This window comes from Coregonus clupeaformis, chromosome 2 (assembly GCF_020615455.1).
Source record: "Coregonus clupeaformis isolate EN_2021a chromosome 2, ASM2061545v1, whole genome shotgun sequence".
NCBI lineage: Eukaryota > Metazoa > Chordata > Actinopteri > Salmoniformes > Salmonidae > Coregonus > Coregonus clupeaformis.
The window spans coordinates 9090550-9105418 of NC_059193.1; the positions used below are offsets into that span (position 1 = coordinate 9090550).

Here is a 14869-nt window from a genome sequence, read left to right on the forward strand (position 1 = left end):
ACAAGCTATAACAAGCTGTAAGAAGCCATAACAAGCTATAACAACCCGTAAGAAGCTATAACAACCCGTAACAAGCCGTAACAACCTGTAACAAGCTATTACAAGCTGTAAGATGCCATAACAACCCGTAACAAGCCGTAACAAGCTGTAACAAGCTATAACAAGCTGTAAGAAGCCATAACAACCTAGAACAAGCTATAACAACCCGTAACAAGCCGTAACAAGCTGTAACAACCTATAACAAGCTGTAACAAGCCATAACAACCTGTAACAAGCTGTAACAAGCTGTAACAAGCTGTAACAAGCTGTAAGAAGCCATAACAACCCGTAACAAGCTGTAACAACCTATAACAAGCTGTAACAAGCTGTAACAAGCTGTAACAACCTATAACAAGCTGTAACAACCTATAACAAGCTGTAACAAGCCATAACAACCTGTAACAAGCTATAACAAGCTGTAACAAGCTATAACAAGCCGTAACAAGCTATAACAAGCTATAACAAGCTGTAACAAGCTGTAACAAGCCATAACAACCTATAACAAGCCATAACAACCTTATAACAAGCCATAACAACCTATAACAAGCTATAACAACCCGTAACAAGCTGTAACAAGCCATAACAAGCTGTAACAAGCCATAACAAGCCATAACAACCTATAACAAGCTGTAACAAGCCATAACAACCTATAACAAGCTATAACAAGCTGTAACAACCTATACCAAGCCATAACATTTACATTTACATTTACATTTACATTTTAGTCATTTAGCAGACGCTCTTATCCAGAGCGACTTACAGTTAGTGAGTACATACATTATTTTTTTCATACTGGCCCCCCGTGGGAAACGAACCCACAACCCTGGCGTTGCAAACGCCATGCTCAACCAACTGAGCTACATCCCTGCCGGCCATTCCCTCCCCTACCCTGGACGACGCTGGGCCAATTGTGCGCCACCCCATGGGTCTCCCGGTCGCGGCCGGCTACAACAGAGCCCATAACAACCTATAACAACCTATAACAAGCTATAACAAGCTGTAACAAGCCATAACAACCTATAACAAGCTGTAAGAACCTGTACAGTTAGATTACTATCAGACAGGTCCACATCCACCATATGGTTGATGTATTGAGTGAATGACAGTTTTCATGATCGATGGATCGGTTAATACAATCATAGCTCATCCGTAGCGGAGTAATGAACATCCAAGGCTGTTATATATGATAATATCACTAATGATGCCTATACCAGATGATATAGGGTGTGTCCCAAATGGCATAAGGTGCCATTTGGGACGCATCCAGAATGTTATGTTTGACATTTCTGACATGTTCCTCTCCGTGTCGTTGTCTAGGTGTGCCCACGCCGACAGCAGAGATTCTCCACCACACGCTGAGCATGCTGGTCCGGGAGAGGAAGATCTACCCCACACCAGAGGGTTACTTCATCGTCACACCCCAGACCTACTTCATCACGCCCTCTCTCATCAGGACCAGCTCCAAGTGGTACCACCTGGATGAGAGGATACCTGACCGCCAGCAGCAACAACACCAACAACAACACCAACAACAACACCAACAACAACACCAACAACAGTGTACCTCCCCCCTCTCTGGAACCATCACCCCTTCCACTTCTGGCTGTGTCAGGGACAGGTCCCATCCTAAGAACCATGGAGACTCCTATAATAGTTACCGTGACGACCCCCCCAGCCACCACACCACCCTCACCAGGAAGTCCCCCAAGGAGCACCGAGAGGCCTACTCTCCCCACTCCCCTCACTCACCCCACTCCCCTCACACCCTAACACAGCCCCAGCCCCAGCCCCAGCCTACCTCCACGGAGAAGACCCGGAGCACCCTCAGCTTCCCCTTCAAGTCGGACACCCTGACCAAGCACCGTGAGGGCGGAAGCAGCGGGGAGAAGCAGTCCAAGAAGTTTGGCCTCAAGCTGTTCCGGCTGAGTTTCAAGAAGGACAAGACCAAGCAGCTGGCCACCTTCTCGGCCCAGTTCCCCCCGGAGGAGTGGCCTCTGCGGGACGAGGAGACGCCCACGGCCGTGCCGCGCGACGTGGAGATAGAGATCATCAGACGGATCAACCCGGACCTGACGGTGGAAAACGTGGTGAGACACACGGCCGTGATGAAGAGGCTGGAGGAGGAGAGGGCCCAGAGGAGCAAGGCCAGCTCCTCTGCCCAGCACAGCGCACGCAGCAGGAGGAGCCGCGGACACCGCAAGCCCCAAGGTAAGCCGTCGCGCTCCCACAGTAAGACTCGTGCCTCCCGGGGAGACCCCTCTGAGGGATCCAACCTGGACCTGGCGGCTGAGAGGGACTACCGGGCCTACAGCTCCTCCCTGGCACGCTCGCCGCGGGATGCCTCCTTCTCCATGGAGCGCAGCCGTGCCCGACACCTGGCCCACAGCAACCCCAACATCATGGAGTCCCACCTGCCCGTCACCCCGGAGTGGGACGTGTCGGGAGAGCTGGCCAAGAGGAGGACGGAGATGCCCTTCCCCGAGCCCTCGCACGGGCCGTCCCACTCCAAGGTGCACCGCAGCCACAGCCACACGCAGGAGAGGAAGTCACGCAACGAGCGCTCGGATAACAAGGCCAAAGAGCGGTCCCGCTCCATGGACAACTCCAAAGGGCCCCTGGGGGTCGGGCTGATTGGGCCCCCAGACTACTTTGAGCATAGCCCTGATGAGAGGGACAGAGACAGGAGCTGCTACTATACCGATGACGGGACCTTGAGGGCCTCGGCCTCCCAGTACTCCCACTCGCGTGCCACGCCCCCTGCTGCTAAGTTGGCCACACCCCCTGCTGCTAAGTTAACCTCTGACCCCTGTGGGCCCGACGGAGGGAGAACACTTGAAAATAACAAAAGTAGAGACCGTTTAACTGCTTACGACAGTCAGAAGGCTTATTCTCCCAAACACATGGCTGAGGACTATATCCAGTGCAATGCATCCAATGAGGCGGTCCTCACTACCCCTAGCCCCTTAGGAAAACCCAATCACGATAGCTTACCTAAGGTGAAGGTGGCCTGTCCATCCGACAGACATACCCCTCATCCCACAGAGTACAAAGAGGAAACTACAAAGGGACAGAACGGTGTTAGTTTACCCATGCCCTGCCAGATGCCTGAGCCTTTGCCAAATGGCCGTTCAGTACAGCACCACAACACCAACTCTGGTAGCATGGACAGGAGGGAGATCTTCAGCAAAGACACTCTGTTCAAACCTCCGCCCAACACGCTGCCCAGCGGCTACGGGGACGGAAGCTACTCCAGGTCCAGCACGCTGAGGAAGACCCCGGTCATGTCGTCGGCAGAGGTGCTGGACAGCCAGGAGCACTTTGAGCAGCCGGGCCCCCTGCTAGCTGTACCCCGGCCCCCCTCCTCTGGCCCCTCGGGGATGGAGCAGGCTGGCCCGTGCCAGGCCGGGGAAGCCTCCTTCGACTACTACAATGTGTCTGATGACGACGAGTTGGAGGACGCTGCCTCAGCCAAGCGGGCAGAGCAGGAGCAGAAGTCCCCAGAGGGCTGTGGTGGGGGAGCAGGGGGAGGGGGAGGGGGGGGTACCATGCAGTGGCTGCTGGAGAGGGAGAAGGAGAGGGACCTCCAGCGCAGGTTTGAGAGGAACCTGACCTTCCCCAACCCCAAGGAGAGTGACCCCAACAACCAGAGCCAACAGTCAGCCCACTCAGCCAGGCTGGACAGCATGGACAGCAGTAGTGTTACAGTGGACAGTGGATTTAACTCTCCACGGTAAGCCTCATCGGGTGACAACAACACACTCACTCACTCACTCACACTGCCTCACTGTTTGTGTGGTCAGTGGTAATGAGAGGGGATGGCTTCTTATTCTGTGAATAGACCAATGGTGGGATTATTGTTCTCACATGAGAACATAATGGAATGGGAATATTATTACATATGGTGCTGTTGATTCTAGTGAATCTGAGGTACAACCTATCATGGTTATAGCCCTGTAGAAGAGGCAGAATAGGAGCTTCCAATGTTTCCCAATTCCATAATTGCCTCTCATCCATGTGAACCTTTGCTTATCTGTTTACAAAACAACATTTTTGCTCTGAATGGATTTGTTTTGCTTTGTTTCTTTCTTTCTGATGTCTGTGCTTCACTCAATGATTCACGTTCATTTGAACTGCGATATTCTTCTTAGTGTCTTAGTGAATCACTTGAGCGTAAGCAGACATCTGTGTTTTTGTGGAGTTTTTGTCTCGTGATACATGGTGTCTGTCACTGAAATATGTCCATTAAGGCAACCATTCACATGTCTTTACCTTCAGCCGACAAAATATTACCTTTTTTGGTCCCATAAGCAACATACAGTCCGGAGGTTTTGGAGGATTTAGTTTTTGGAGGATTTTGATATTCATCAGTGGTAGAGGGTTCATCTGTCGGGTCAGAACTGTCTCTGCTGACACACAGCTCTCTCTTCTCATAACAGAAAAGTTGAGCCTCTCAATCCTAAAAGCCATAACTATAAACAAAGACTTGTTCAAAATGTGATTAAGTCGTTAGGGAATGCCTGAATCTAACCATACCACAAAGAACAGACCTCACAGTTTTTTTTATGTACTTTCAAATTGTGTGAAGAATTGTATTCTGGGTGTTTTTAAAGACTGCCTATTAAACTGTGGTTTTACATTATACAGATAGCAACCCCCAAAAGCTTTTGTGCATTACAACACTGTGCCTGTTTTTGCCAAATCCTTTTCACCCGGGCCCCTCTGGCATAGTGGGAGTGTGTGACGCTTCATTAGGGTCACATGTGTCTTCCTGTGTCTAACCCCGACCACATGCTCCAGCCTCTAAACAAGATGGATGCCCGCGCTAGCGCCGCTCACCTTTGATTGGTTTGTATCACGCTTAGGTTTGCAGTTCAGAACCTCTGGGACCATTGGCTCATTTGTTTTCTGGCTGAGTTTCCCCTCCCCTCCCTCCCTCCCTCTCATGTCTCCCCTCCCTCCCTCCCTCCCTCCCTCCCTCCCTCCCTCCCTCCCTCCCTCAGCTCAGCTCACTCCTCCCTCCCTCCCTCCCTCCCTCCCTCCCTCCCTCAGCTCAGCTCCTCCTCCCTCCCTCCCTCCCTCCCTCCCTCCCTCCCTCAGCTCAGCTCCTCCCTCTCCCCTCCTCCCTCCCTCCCTCCCTCCCTCCCTCCCTCCCTCCTCCTCCCTCCCTCCCTCTCCCTCCCTCCCTCCCTCCCCTCTCCCTCCCTCCCTCCCTCCCTCTCTCCCCTCCCTCCCCTCTCTTCCCTCTCTTCCCTCCCTCTCTCCCCCTCCCTCTCTCTCTCACCTTCTCTCCCCTCCCTCCCTCCTCCTCCCTCTCGCTCTCTCCCCTCCCTCCCCTCTCTCCCCTCCCTCCCCTCCCTCCCTCCCTCCCTCAGCTCAGCTCCTCCCCTCCCTCCCTCCCTCCCTCCCTCCCTCCCTCCCTCCCTCCCTCTCTCTACCTTCTCTCTCTCTCCCTTCATCCCTCCCCTCTCTCCCCTCCTTCCCCTCTCTCCCCTCTCTCCCCTCCCTCCCCTCTCTACCCTCCCTCTCTTCCCTCCCTCCCCTCTCTCCTCCCGCCCTCCCTCCCTCCCCTCCTTCCCCTCTCTCCCCTCAGCCCCTACCATGTTTCCAGCCACAGCCTCCCGCTCTCCCCCGTGGCCAGTAATGGAAAATAATGTATCTGTATTCAGCAGACGTATGGCTGTCTCTAGATAATGCTCCTCAGCCAACTTATTCAAACAAGATGGGCGACCTTTTATGGAAGTGATTGTGGAACTGGAAACAAGTGACCGCTGCAGATTTTAAATGGCATGGAGTTGGACTGGTGGTCCTTCCTTGTAGATTCTGTTGCCTATTTCACAGCCTCTCACGACCTTGTCATTTTATTTTCCTGTGAAGAACTGTGATAAAAACTGTGATGTGGTTTTACACTCTAATGTTGTGTTGGGATCACAGTAGTGATGAGCCATGTGGAGCTCTTCAGGACAGATGTCACTAATCTCCTGTGAGACTGAAAGGGCATTGGTCCACAGATATGTACAGTACTTGTTCATTTGGCCACTCCCTTCCCCCAGGCAGCTCAGCTCCACCCCTCTCTCCCATAGCCTTGGCCTGCAGATGGAGGCAGTGACGAGAAGCACATCCACCTTTCATGGGTGACCTGGTCTAGCTGGCGGTGACGAGATAGAAACAGGCTTGATCAGACTTTTTTGACATGCTGTTCCACTCTAACTCAGTAAGACAACATTCCAAACAACTGTCTTGTCATACAGATAATAATACCTTAAATATTATCAGTAATGTAATGTTACAAACAATTCCATTGTAGAAAACATCAGACAAACCATGAATGAGAACCACACTTTATAAGTGTCTATATCTGCCAGAGGTTATGACTCCTATATGACTCTTCTCTCATTCGTTCTTCTTGCTTTACCCATCTTTCTTCTGACCTTTTTTTACACCCCCCCACCCCCCCTCTCAGGGCAGTGTTTACAGCAGTTACTGGTTAACATGGAGAGGATTTCAAGTTTTGATTTACTTGAAGGGAACTCCCTAACCTCAATAAGTGCTGCCAATAGCTGGAAAACTATATAGACTACATGTGTCAACAATCAATCGGATACTTTCTGCTCTCACACTATTCCACACAAACAAGGGAAGGCAGCATAACATGCTTCTGTGTCCTCTGCGTGTGGACCTCTCTCCCTCTGTGTCCTCTGTGTGTGGACCTCTGTGTCCTCTGTGTGTGGACCTCTCTCCCTCTGTGTCCTCTGTGTGTGGACCTCTCTCCCGCTGTGTCCTCTGTGTGTGGACCTCTCTCCCGCTGTGTCCTCTGTGTGTGGACCTCTGTGTCCTCTGTGTGTGGACCTCTCTCCATCTGTGTCCTCTGTGTGTGGACCTCTCTCCCTCTGTGTCCTCTGTGTGTGGACCTCTCTCCCTCTGTGTCCTCTGTGTGTGGACCTCTCTCCCTCTGTGTCCTCTGTGTGTGGACCTCTCTCCATCTGTGTCCTCTGTGTGTGGACCTCTCTCCCTCTGTGTCCTCTGTGTGTGGACCTCTCTCCATCTGTGTCCTCTGTGTGTGGACCTCTCTCCCGCTGTGTCCTCTGTGTGTGGACCTCTGTGTCCTCTGTGTGTGGACCTCTCTCCATCTGTGTCCTCTGTGTGTGGACCTCTCTCCCTCTGTGTCCTCTGTGTGTGGACCTCTCTCCCGCTGTGTCCTCTGTGTGTGGACCTCTCTCCATCTGTGTCCTCTGTGTGTGGACCTCTGTGTCCTCTGTGTGTGGACCTCTCCCTCTGTGTCCTCTGTGTTTGGACCTCTCTCCCTCTGTGTCCTCTGTGTTTGGTCCTCTCTCCCTTTGTGTCCTCTGTGTGTGGACTTCTGTGTCCTCTGTGTGTGGACCTCTCCCCCTCTGTGTCCTCTGTGTGTGGACCTCTCTCCTGCTGTGTCCTCTGTGTGTGGACCTCTCTCCATCTGTGTCCTCTGTGTGTGGACCTCTGTGTCCTCTGTGTGTGGACCTCTCCCTCTGTGTCCTCTGTGTTTGGACCTCTCTCCCTCTGTGTCCTCTGTGTGTGGACCTCTTCCTCTGTGTCCTCTGTGTTTGGACCTCTCTCCCTCTGTGTCCTCTGTGTGTGGACCTCTCTCCCGCTGTGTCCTCTGTGTGTGGACCTCTCTCCATCTGTGTCCTCTGTGTGTGGACCTCTCTCCATCTGTGTCCTCTGTGTGTGGACCTCTCTCCATCTGTGTCCTCTGTGTGTGGACCTCTCTCCATCTGTGTCCTCTGTGTGTGGACCTCTCTCCATCTGTGTCCTCTGTGTGTGGACCTCTCTCCCGCTGTGTCCTCTGTGTGTGGACCTCTCTCCCTCTTTCTCTTCATTCTCTTCACCATTCTATTTTTCTCTTTTTGTTCTCTCCCCTCCTCTCCTCTTCTTCCTGGCTCAGCACACGAGAGAGTCTGGCCTCAAACACCTCCAGCATCGTGGAGAGCAACAGACGTCAGAACCTGGCTCTGAGTCCCGGACACCTGGGAATCGCCACGGGCAACGGTCCACCTTTCACCTTCCGGACCATTCCAGAGCCACCTACCACCCAACCCGAGAAACTCCAGAAACCCTCAAACTGTTTGGCCTCCATCACCAGTGTGTGACAGTGGCCGGAGAGGGAGATATAATGAAGAGGGAAGTGTTGGGTTTGGATGAGTACAGCTCCTCCACCTCACTGGGACTGTTATAGTATCCAGACTGGCTGACACAACATATACCACACCAGCCCAATCAATGACTGGTATTACATCAATCTGTCATTCAATGGTTTTTGATTTGTTTTCCTCATCTTCTGTTGGGTAATATTAGAATTTGTGATACTCACTACTACATTGTAACACCACTTCTTCTCACAAGAGGATGTTTATAAAAATATTTAAAAGCATTGATCTTTTTCAAACCCATTCCAAACCTTTAAAAAATAAAACGTAATTCTACAGGTCCTTTTAGGTTTTAGTTTTTACTGAGCAGTTTTTATTTATTTTATGTAACTGATTTGACTTTGACCTGCCAGTTGACATTGCCATTTGTTTTGGTGTCAAATGTATAATCTTATAATCTCAGGTCACGTGTAATTACACTCCTACCATTGTTTGGCTATGTGTGGCTGTTAAGCTTTTTAAACATACTCTTCAGCCCCCTCTGCTGGCTCACATGAAGCTCTGGCACAATACCATGCATACACAGCTCTGCTAGCTAGACTTTACCTGACCCCTCTGCCATAAGGCCTACATAAGGCTGTCATGATAATATAACATGTAATAAACCGTTATGACAGCTGATGTCAGCTTATGACAACTGATTTACCGCTGTCATAACAGAAACCGTTGTTTAGGCTTGCTAATTGTCTGGGCATACAGCTAGACAATTAGTATACATAAGGAATGGTTTGTGTCATGACTGTGTCAAGTGCCATAACCTACATAAGCAGCTGTCATTATGGTTTATAATGCTATGACATTATTATGACAGTCTTACGTAGGGTTCAAGTGACATGTTATCCTAGTGATGTTAGGAGTGCAACATGTCCAGTCCATCCAACCTCTCTCTGTAGGGTACTATTGGTGTGTCAGAGTAACCCTCTGTTCCATGGTACTGAACCCATCCCCGATGCTGCTGTAGTCTTGCTGCATTACTTGATAACAAAATCCAAGTGTTTGAACTGGGCTCTTAGAGCTAACGTTTACATAGAATCAGGTCTCTCAGCACATTTTGGTACATTGTAAATACAGATTAAGGAAAGGCCTCAATGCCCGACAGGGATTCAGAGTTTCAAAGCGGTACTACACGGCAGTCATGGCCAACAATGGAAAAACCTAACTTTTCTTTTTATTGGAACAAAAATGTCACACTATTCCTGGTGCTATTACCTGTGGTATTTTCCTGTTGAATGCATTTGATGTTCAAATTAACAACAAGGGACTTTTGAATATGGACAACGTCGAAAACCATCCCCTTTATAGAGGCAGATAAGGTCAGTCCTCTCTCTTTATAGAGGCCCTCTGAGTTGTTTTCATATTTAACGCTACGTTGGCAGATGCTCTCTAATACAACTACCTCCACAACAGCAGAGTAGTGGCTCTCCTCTTACAAATCACTGTCATCAGCCTGTATCCTGTGAATGTCAATGTAAAAGCTCTTGAAATGACTCACACACAGACCATGTCAAAGTGCTGGACTGACTCTCCTATTGTCATTCTCACCTGGATGCATTACTTAGCCCCTCTCTCTGTCTGACTTTACTTAGCTCCTCTCTCTGTCTGACTTTACTTAGCCCCTCTCTCTGTCTGACTTTACTTAGCTCCTCTCTCTGTCTGACTTTACTTAGCTCCTCTCTCTGTCTGACTTTACTTAGCTCCTCTCTCTGTCTGACTTTACTTAGCTCCTCTCTCTGTCTGACTTTACTTAGCCCCTCTCTCTGTCTGACTTTACTTAGCTCCTCTCTCTGTCTGACTTTACTTAGCCCCTCTCTCTGTCTGACTTTACTTAGCCCCTCTCTCTGTCTGACTTTACTTAGCTCCTCTCTCTGTCTGACTTTACTTAGCCCCTCTCTCTGTCTGACTTTACTTAGCTCCTCTCTCTGTCTGACTTTACTTAGCTCCTCTCTCTGTCTGACTTTACTTAGCTCCTCTCTCTGTCTGACTTTACTTAGCTCCTCTCTCTGTCTGACTTTACTTAGCCCCTCTCTCTGTCTGACTTTACTTAGCCCCTCTCTCTGTCTGACTTTACTTAGCTCCTCTCTCTGTCTGACTTTACTTAGCCCCTCTCTCTGTCTGACTTTACTACAGGGGTTCTTCTCACGCAATTCTCACTTTCTGACTCTCTCCTTTCCCCAACAGAAATGTAATCACTTCTGTGCAGTTTGATTAGGGGGGGATTTCTCCTCTGCTCTATTTAATGATGTTAAGGATATCAAAGGTCAAAGGTGACCTCTTATAGCACAGCATTTACGTAGGGTACATCACCGTCCTCTCAGCACTCTGTTGTGTACCATCAGTACCCATGTCTCATACAGTGTGATGATGAGCATATGAAGGGAGTGGTGTCAACCTTATCACTTTGGTAGTACGGTTCCAGTCCAATGACAACACATTGAAAAGGTCAATTTTCAGTTTTTGTGAGCTCTTTTGAAATAATGATCAACATCATCAATTCCCTCTGAAATCAAAAGGGAGAATTGCAGCCAAGACTGCCTTGTATTGTCATGTTTGCACTGAAATAAATGCCTGTTCTCTGGTTGCTGTAAAAGCCATCCAAGAAGGATGTTCTGTTTATATTGAAAATATTTCATATGAAATGCTGACAGTCCATGAAATGTCTTCCCTTAACATTGCGGATTTATAATGGAGTTCAATAACATTGTTTCTAATTGTGACGGTATGTCATACTGTAGATGATCTTTATCTGTCATGCCTAGTAAAATAATGTAAACAATAAGAGGGATTTTTTATGTCTATAATATCTAAGTCCCTTTTTGTGTAGTCATGGTGTTTACTGTTGTTCTAGTGTGTGTGATATAACCTTTGGGGATTGTTACTTTTTAAGATAATAAAATAACATGTTTGGTTATATGTCTTGAATTTCTTTATTTAATGGAAGACCAGGGGCTGTATGTATTAAGTGTCTCGAAGTAGGGCTGCTGATTTGGGATCAGTTTAGCCTTTTAGATCACATTGAACAACATGATATGGACCAGGGGGACCTGATCCTAGATCAGCACTGCTACTCTGAGACGCTTGATACAGCCCCTGAAATAACTTGTTTTCACCGGTAGATGAGGCTAAAGCACCTCCAACCCACGCCTGAGCTGCAATCTATCTCCACTAAATGGAGTTCTTGGCTCAAACTTTGGCTACAACAACAAAACTATTTCTTCTCAGCAACCTCCATCCACTCCACCCATGGGTTCCTAACTACTTTATATGACATGTACATTATATATACAAAAGTATGTGGACACCCCTTCAAATGAGTGGATTCGGCTATTTCAGCCACAGCCGTTGCTGACAGGTGTATAAAATTGAGCACGCAGCCATGCAATCTCCTTAGACAAACATTGGCAGTAGAATGATCTTACTGAAGAGCTCAGTGACTTTCATCGTGGCACCGTCATAGGATGCCACCTTTCCAACAAGTCAGTACGTACAACTTCTGCCCTGCTAGAGCTTCCCCGGTCAACTGTAAGTGCTGTTATTGAGAAGTGAAAACGTCTAGGAGCGACAACGGCTCAGCCGCGAAGTGGTAGGCCACACAAGCTCACAGAACGGGACCGCCGAGTACTGAAGCTCGTAGTGCGTAAAAATCGTCTGTCCTTTGTTGCAACACTCACTACCGAGTTCCAAACTGCCTCTGGAAGCAAAGTCAGCACAATAACTGTCTGTCGGGAGCTTCATGAAATGAGTTTCCATGGCCGAACAGCCGCACACAAGCCTAAGATCACCATGCTCAATGCCAAGTGTCGGCTGGAGTGGTGTAAAGTTTGCTACCATTGGAGTGATAAATCACGCTTCACCATCTGGCAGTCCAACGGACGAATCTGGGTTTGGCGGATGCCAGGAGAACGCTACAGTTGAAGTCGGAAGTTTACATACACCTTAGCCAAATACATTTAAACTCAGTTTTTCACAATTCCTGACATTTAATCCTAGTAAAAATTCCCTGTCTTAGGTCAGTTAGGATCACCACTTTATTTGAAGAATGTGAAATGTCAGAATAATAGTAGAGAGAATTATTTATTTCAGCTTTTATTTCTTTCATCACATTCCCAGTGGGTCAGAAATTTACATACACTCAATTAGTATTTGGTAGCATTGCCTTTAAATTGTTTAACTTGGGTCAAACGTTTCGGGTAGCCTTCCACAAGCTTCCCACAATAAGTTGGGTGAATTTTGGCCCATTCCTCCTGACAGAGCTGGTGTAACTGAGTCAGGTTTGTAGGCCTCCTTGCTCACACACGCTTTTTCTGTTCTGCCCACACATTTTCTATAGGATTGAGGTCAGGTCTTTATGATGGCCACTCCAATACCTTGACTTTGTTGTCCTTAAGCCATTTTGGCACAACTTTGGAAGTATGCGTGGGGTCATTGTCCATTCGGAAGACCCATTTGCGACCAAGCTTTAACTTCCTAACTGATGTCTTGAGATGTTGCTTCAATATATCCACATAATTTTCCTTCCTCATGATGCCATCTATTTTGTGAAGTGCACCAGTCCCTCCTGCAGCAAAGCACCCCCACAGCACGATGCTGCCACCCTCGTGCTTCACGGTTGGGATGGTGTTCTTCGGCTTGCAAGCTCCTCACTTTTTCCTCCAAACATAACGATGGTCATTATGGCCAAACAGTTCTATTTTTGTTTCATCAGACCAGAGAACATTTCTCCAAAAAGTATGATCTTTGTCCCCATGTGCAGTTGCAAACCGTAGTCTGGCTTTTTAATGGCGGTTTTGGAGCAGTGGCTTCTTCCTTGCCGAGCGGCCTTTCAGGTTATGTCGATATAGGACACATTTTACTGTGGATATAGATACTTTTGTACCTGTTTCCTCCAGCATCTTCACAAGGTCCTTTGCTGTTGTTCTGGGATTTATTTGCACTTTTCGCACCAAAGTACGTTAATCTCTAGGAGACAGAACGTGTCTCCTTCCTGAGCGGTATGACAGCTGCGTGGTCCCATGGTGTTTATACTTGTTGTTTATACTATTGTTTGTACAGATGAATGTGGTACCTTCAGGCATTTGGAAATTGCTCCCAAGGATGAAACAGACTTGTGGAGGTCTACAATTTATTTTCTGAGGTTTTGGCTGATTTCTTTTGATTTTCCCATGATTTCAAGCAAAGAGGCACTGAGTTTGAAGGTAGGCCTTGAAATACATCCACAGGTACACCTCCAATTGACTCAAATGATGTCAATTAGCCTATCAGAAGCTTCTAAAGCCATTACATCATTTTCTGGAATTTTCCAAGCTGTTTAAAGGCACCGTCAACTTAGTGTATGTAAACATCTGACCCACTGGAATTGTGAAACAGTGAATTATAAGTCAAATAATCTGTCTGTAAACAATTGTTGGAAAAATTACTTGTGTCGTACACAAAGTAGATGTCCTAACCGACTTGGCAAAGCTATAGTTTGTTAACAAAAAATGTGTGGAGTGGTTGAAGAGTTTTAATGACTCCAACCTAAGTGTATGTAAACTTCCGACTTCAATTGTACCTTCCCCAATGCATAGTGCCGACTGTAAAGTTTGGTGGAGGAGAAATAATTGTCTGGGGCTGTTTTTCATGGTTCGGGCTAGGTTCCCTTAGTTCCAGTGAAGGGAAATCTTAACGCTACAGCATACAATTACATTCTAGATTATTCTGTGCTTCCAACTTTGTGGCAACAGTTTGGGGAAGGCCCTTTCCTGTTTCAGCATGTCAATGCCCCCGTGCACAAAACGAGGTCCATACAGAAATGTTTTGTAGAGATCGGTGTGGAAGAACTTGACTGGCCTGCACAGAGCCCTGACCTCAACCCCATCGAACACCTTTGGGATGAATTGGAACGCCAACTGCGAGCCAGGCCTAATCGCCCATCATCAGTGCCTGACCTCACTAATCACTACATCTTGGGTCTACTAAGAGCAGAGAGTGGATAAGTGAATTAGTGCTCACAGACTGTAACATGACCCAGTGATAACAGTGTGAGGACCGACCAAGATCGACAACGACCACATCCTAACATATTTTGGCTTAATCATAATATGATTAGCCTGCTTAATTCTGAATTCTGAAGTAAAGTTCTACAAATGTTTTCCATTTACCTATGTATCAGATGTCAGTATACAGAATTCTAGGCCTCAGAAACTGACAATCCAATCTTGAACATGCTAGACTGCTGAATTTCACTCAGTGTACCCAAAGCAGCAGATGTCTCACCGTTCTCATTGTTCAATTGAAAGTTGTCTCAGTTTCATATCAACCAACGTCTGTAATGAAGCATATATAGGTAATTCAGAATGACTACAGTGGCAAGAAAAGTATGTGAACCCTTTGGAATTACCTGGATTTCTGCATAAATTGGTCATAAAATGTCATCTAATCTTCATCTACTTTACAACAATAGACAAACACAGTCTGCTTAAACTAATAACACACTAATTATTGTATTTTTCTTGTCTATATTGAATACATCATTTAAACATTCACAGTGTAGGTTGGAAAAAGTATGTGAACCCCTAGGCTAATGACTTCTCCAAAAGCTAATTGGAGTGTCACGCCCTGACTCTAGGGACTTGTATTTGTTGAGTCAGGGTGTGTATTTTCTGTGTTGGGTT

General features: G+C 47.6%; 1 protein-coding gene across 3 annotated transcripts in view; it reads left to right on the forward strand.

The window, feature by feature from the left end:
- The window catches only part of LOC121586776 (storkhead-box protein 2), an 83624-nt gene extending 73772 nt beyond the window's left edge, over positions 1–9852 (forward strand). For all 3 annotated transcript variants that reach the window (XM_041903750.2, XM_041903759.2, XM_041903770.2), the window contains exons 3-4: positions 1357–3769; positions 7958–9852. In XM_041903750.2, coding sequence (XP_041759684.2) covers positions 1357–3769; positions 7958–8162 — 2618 coding nt within the window. In that variant the 3' untranslated portion in view covers positions 8163–9852. The remainder of the gene's footprint in view (positions 1–1356; positions 3770–7957) is intronic.
- Positions 9853–14869: the final 5017 nt, after the last annotated feature.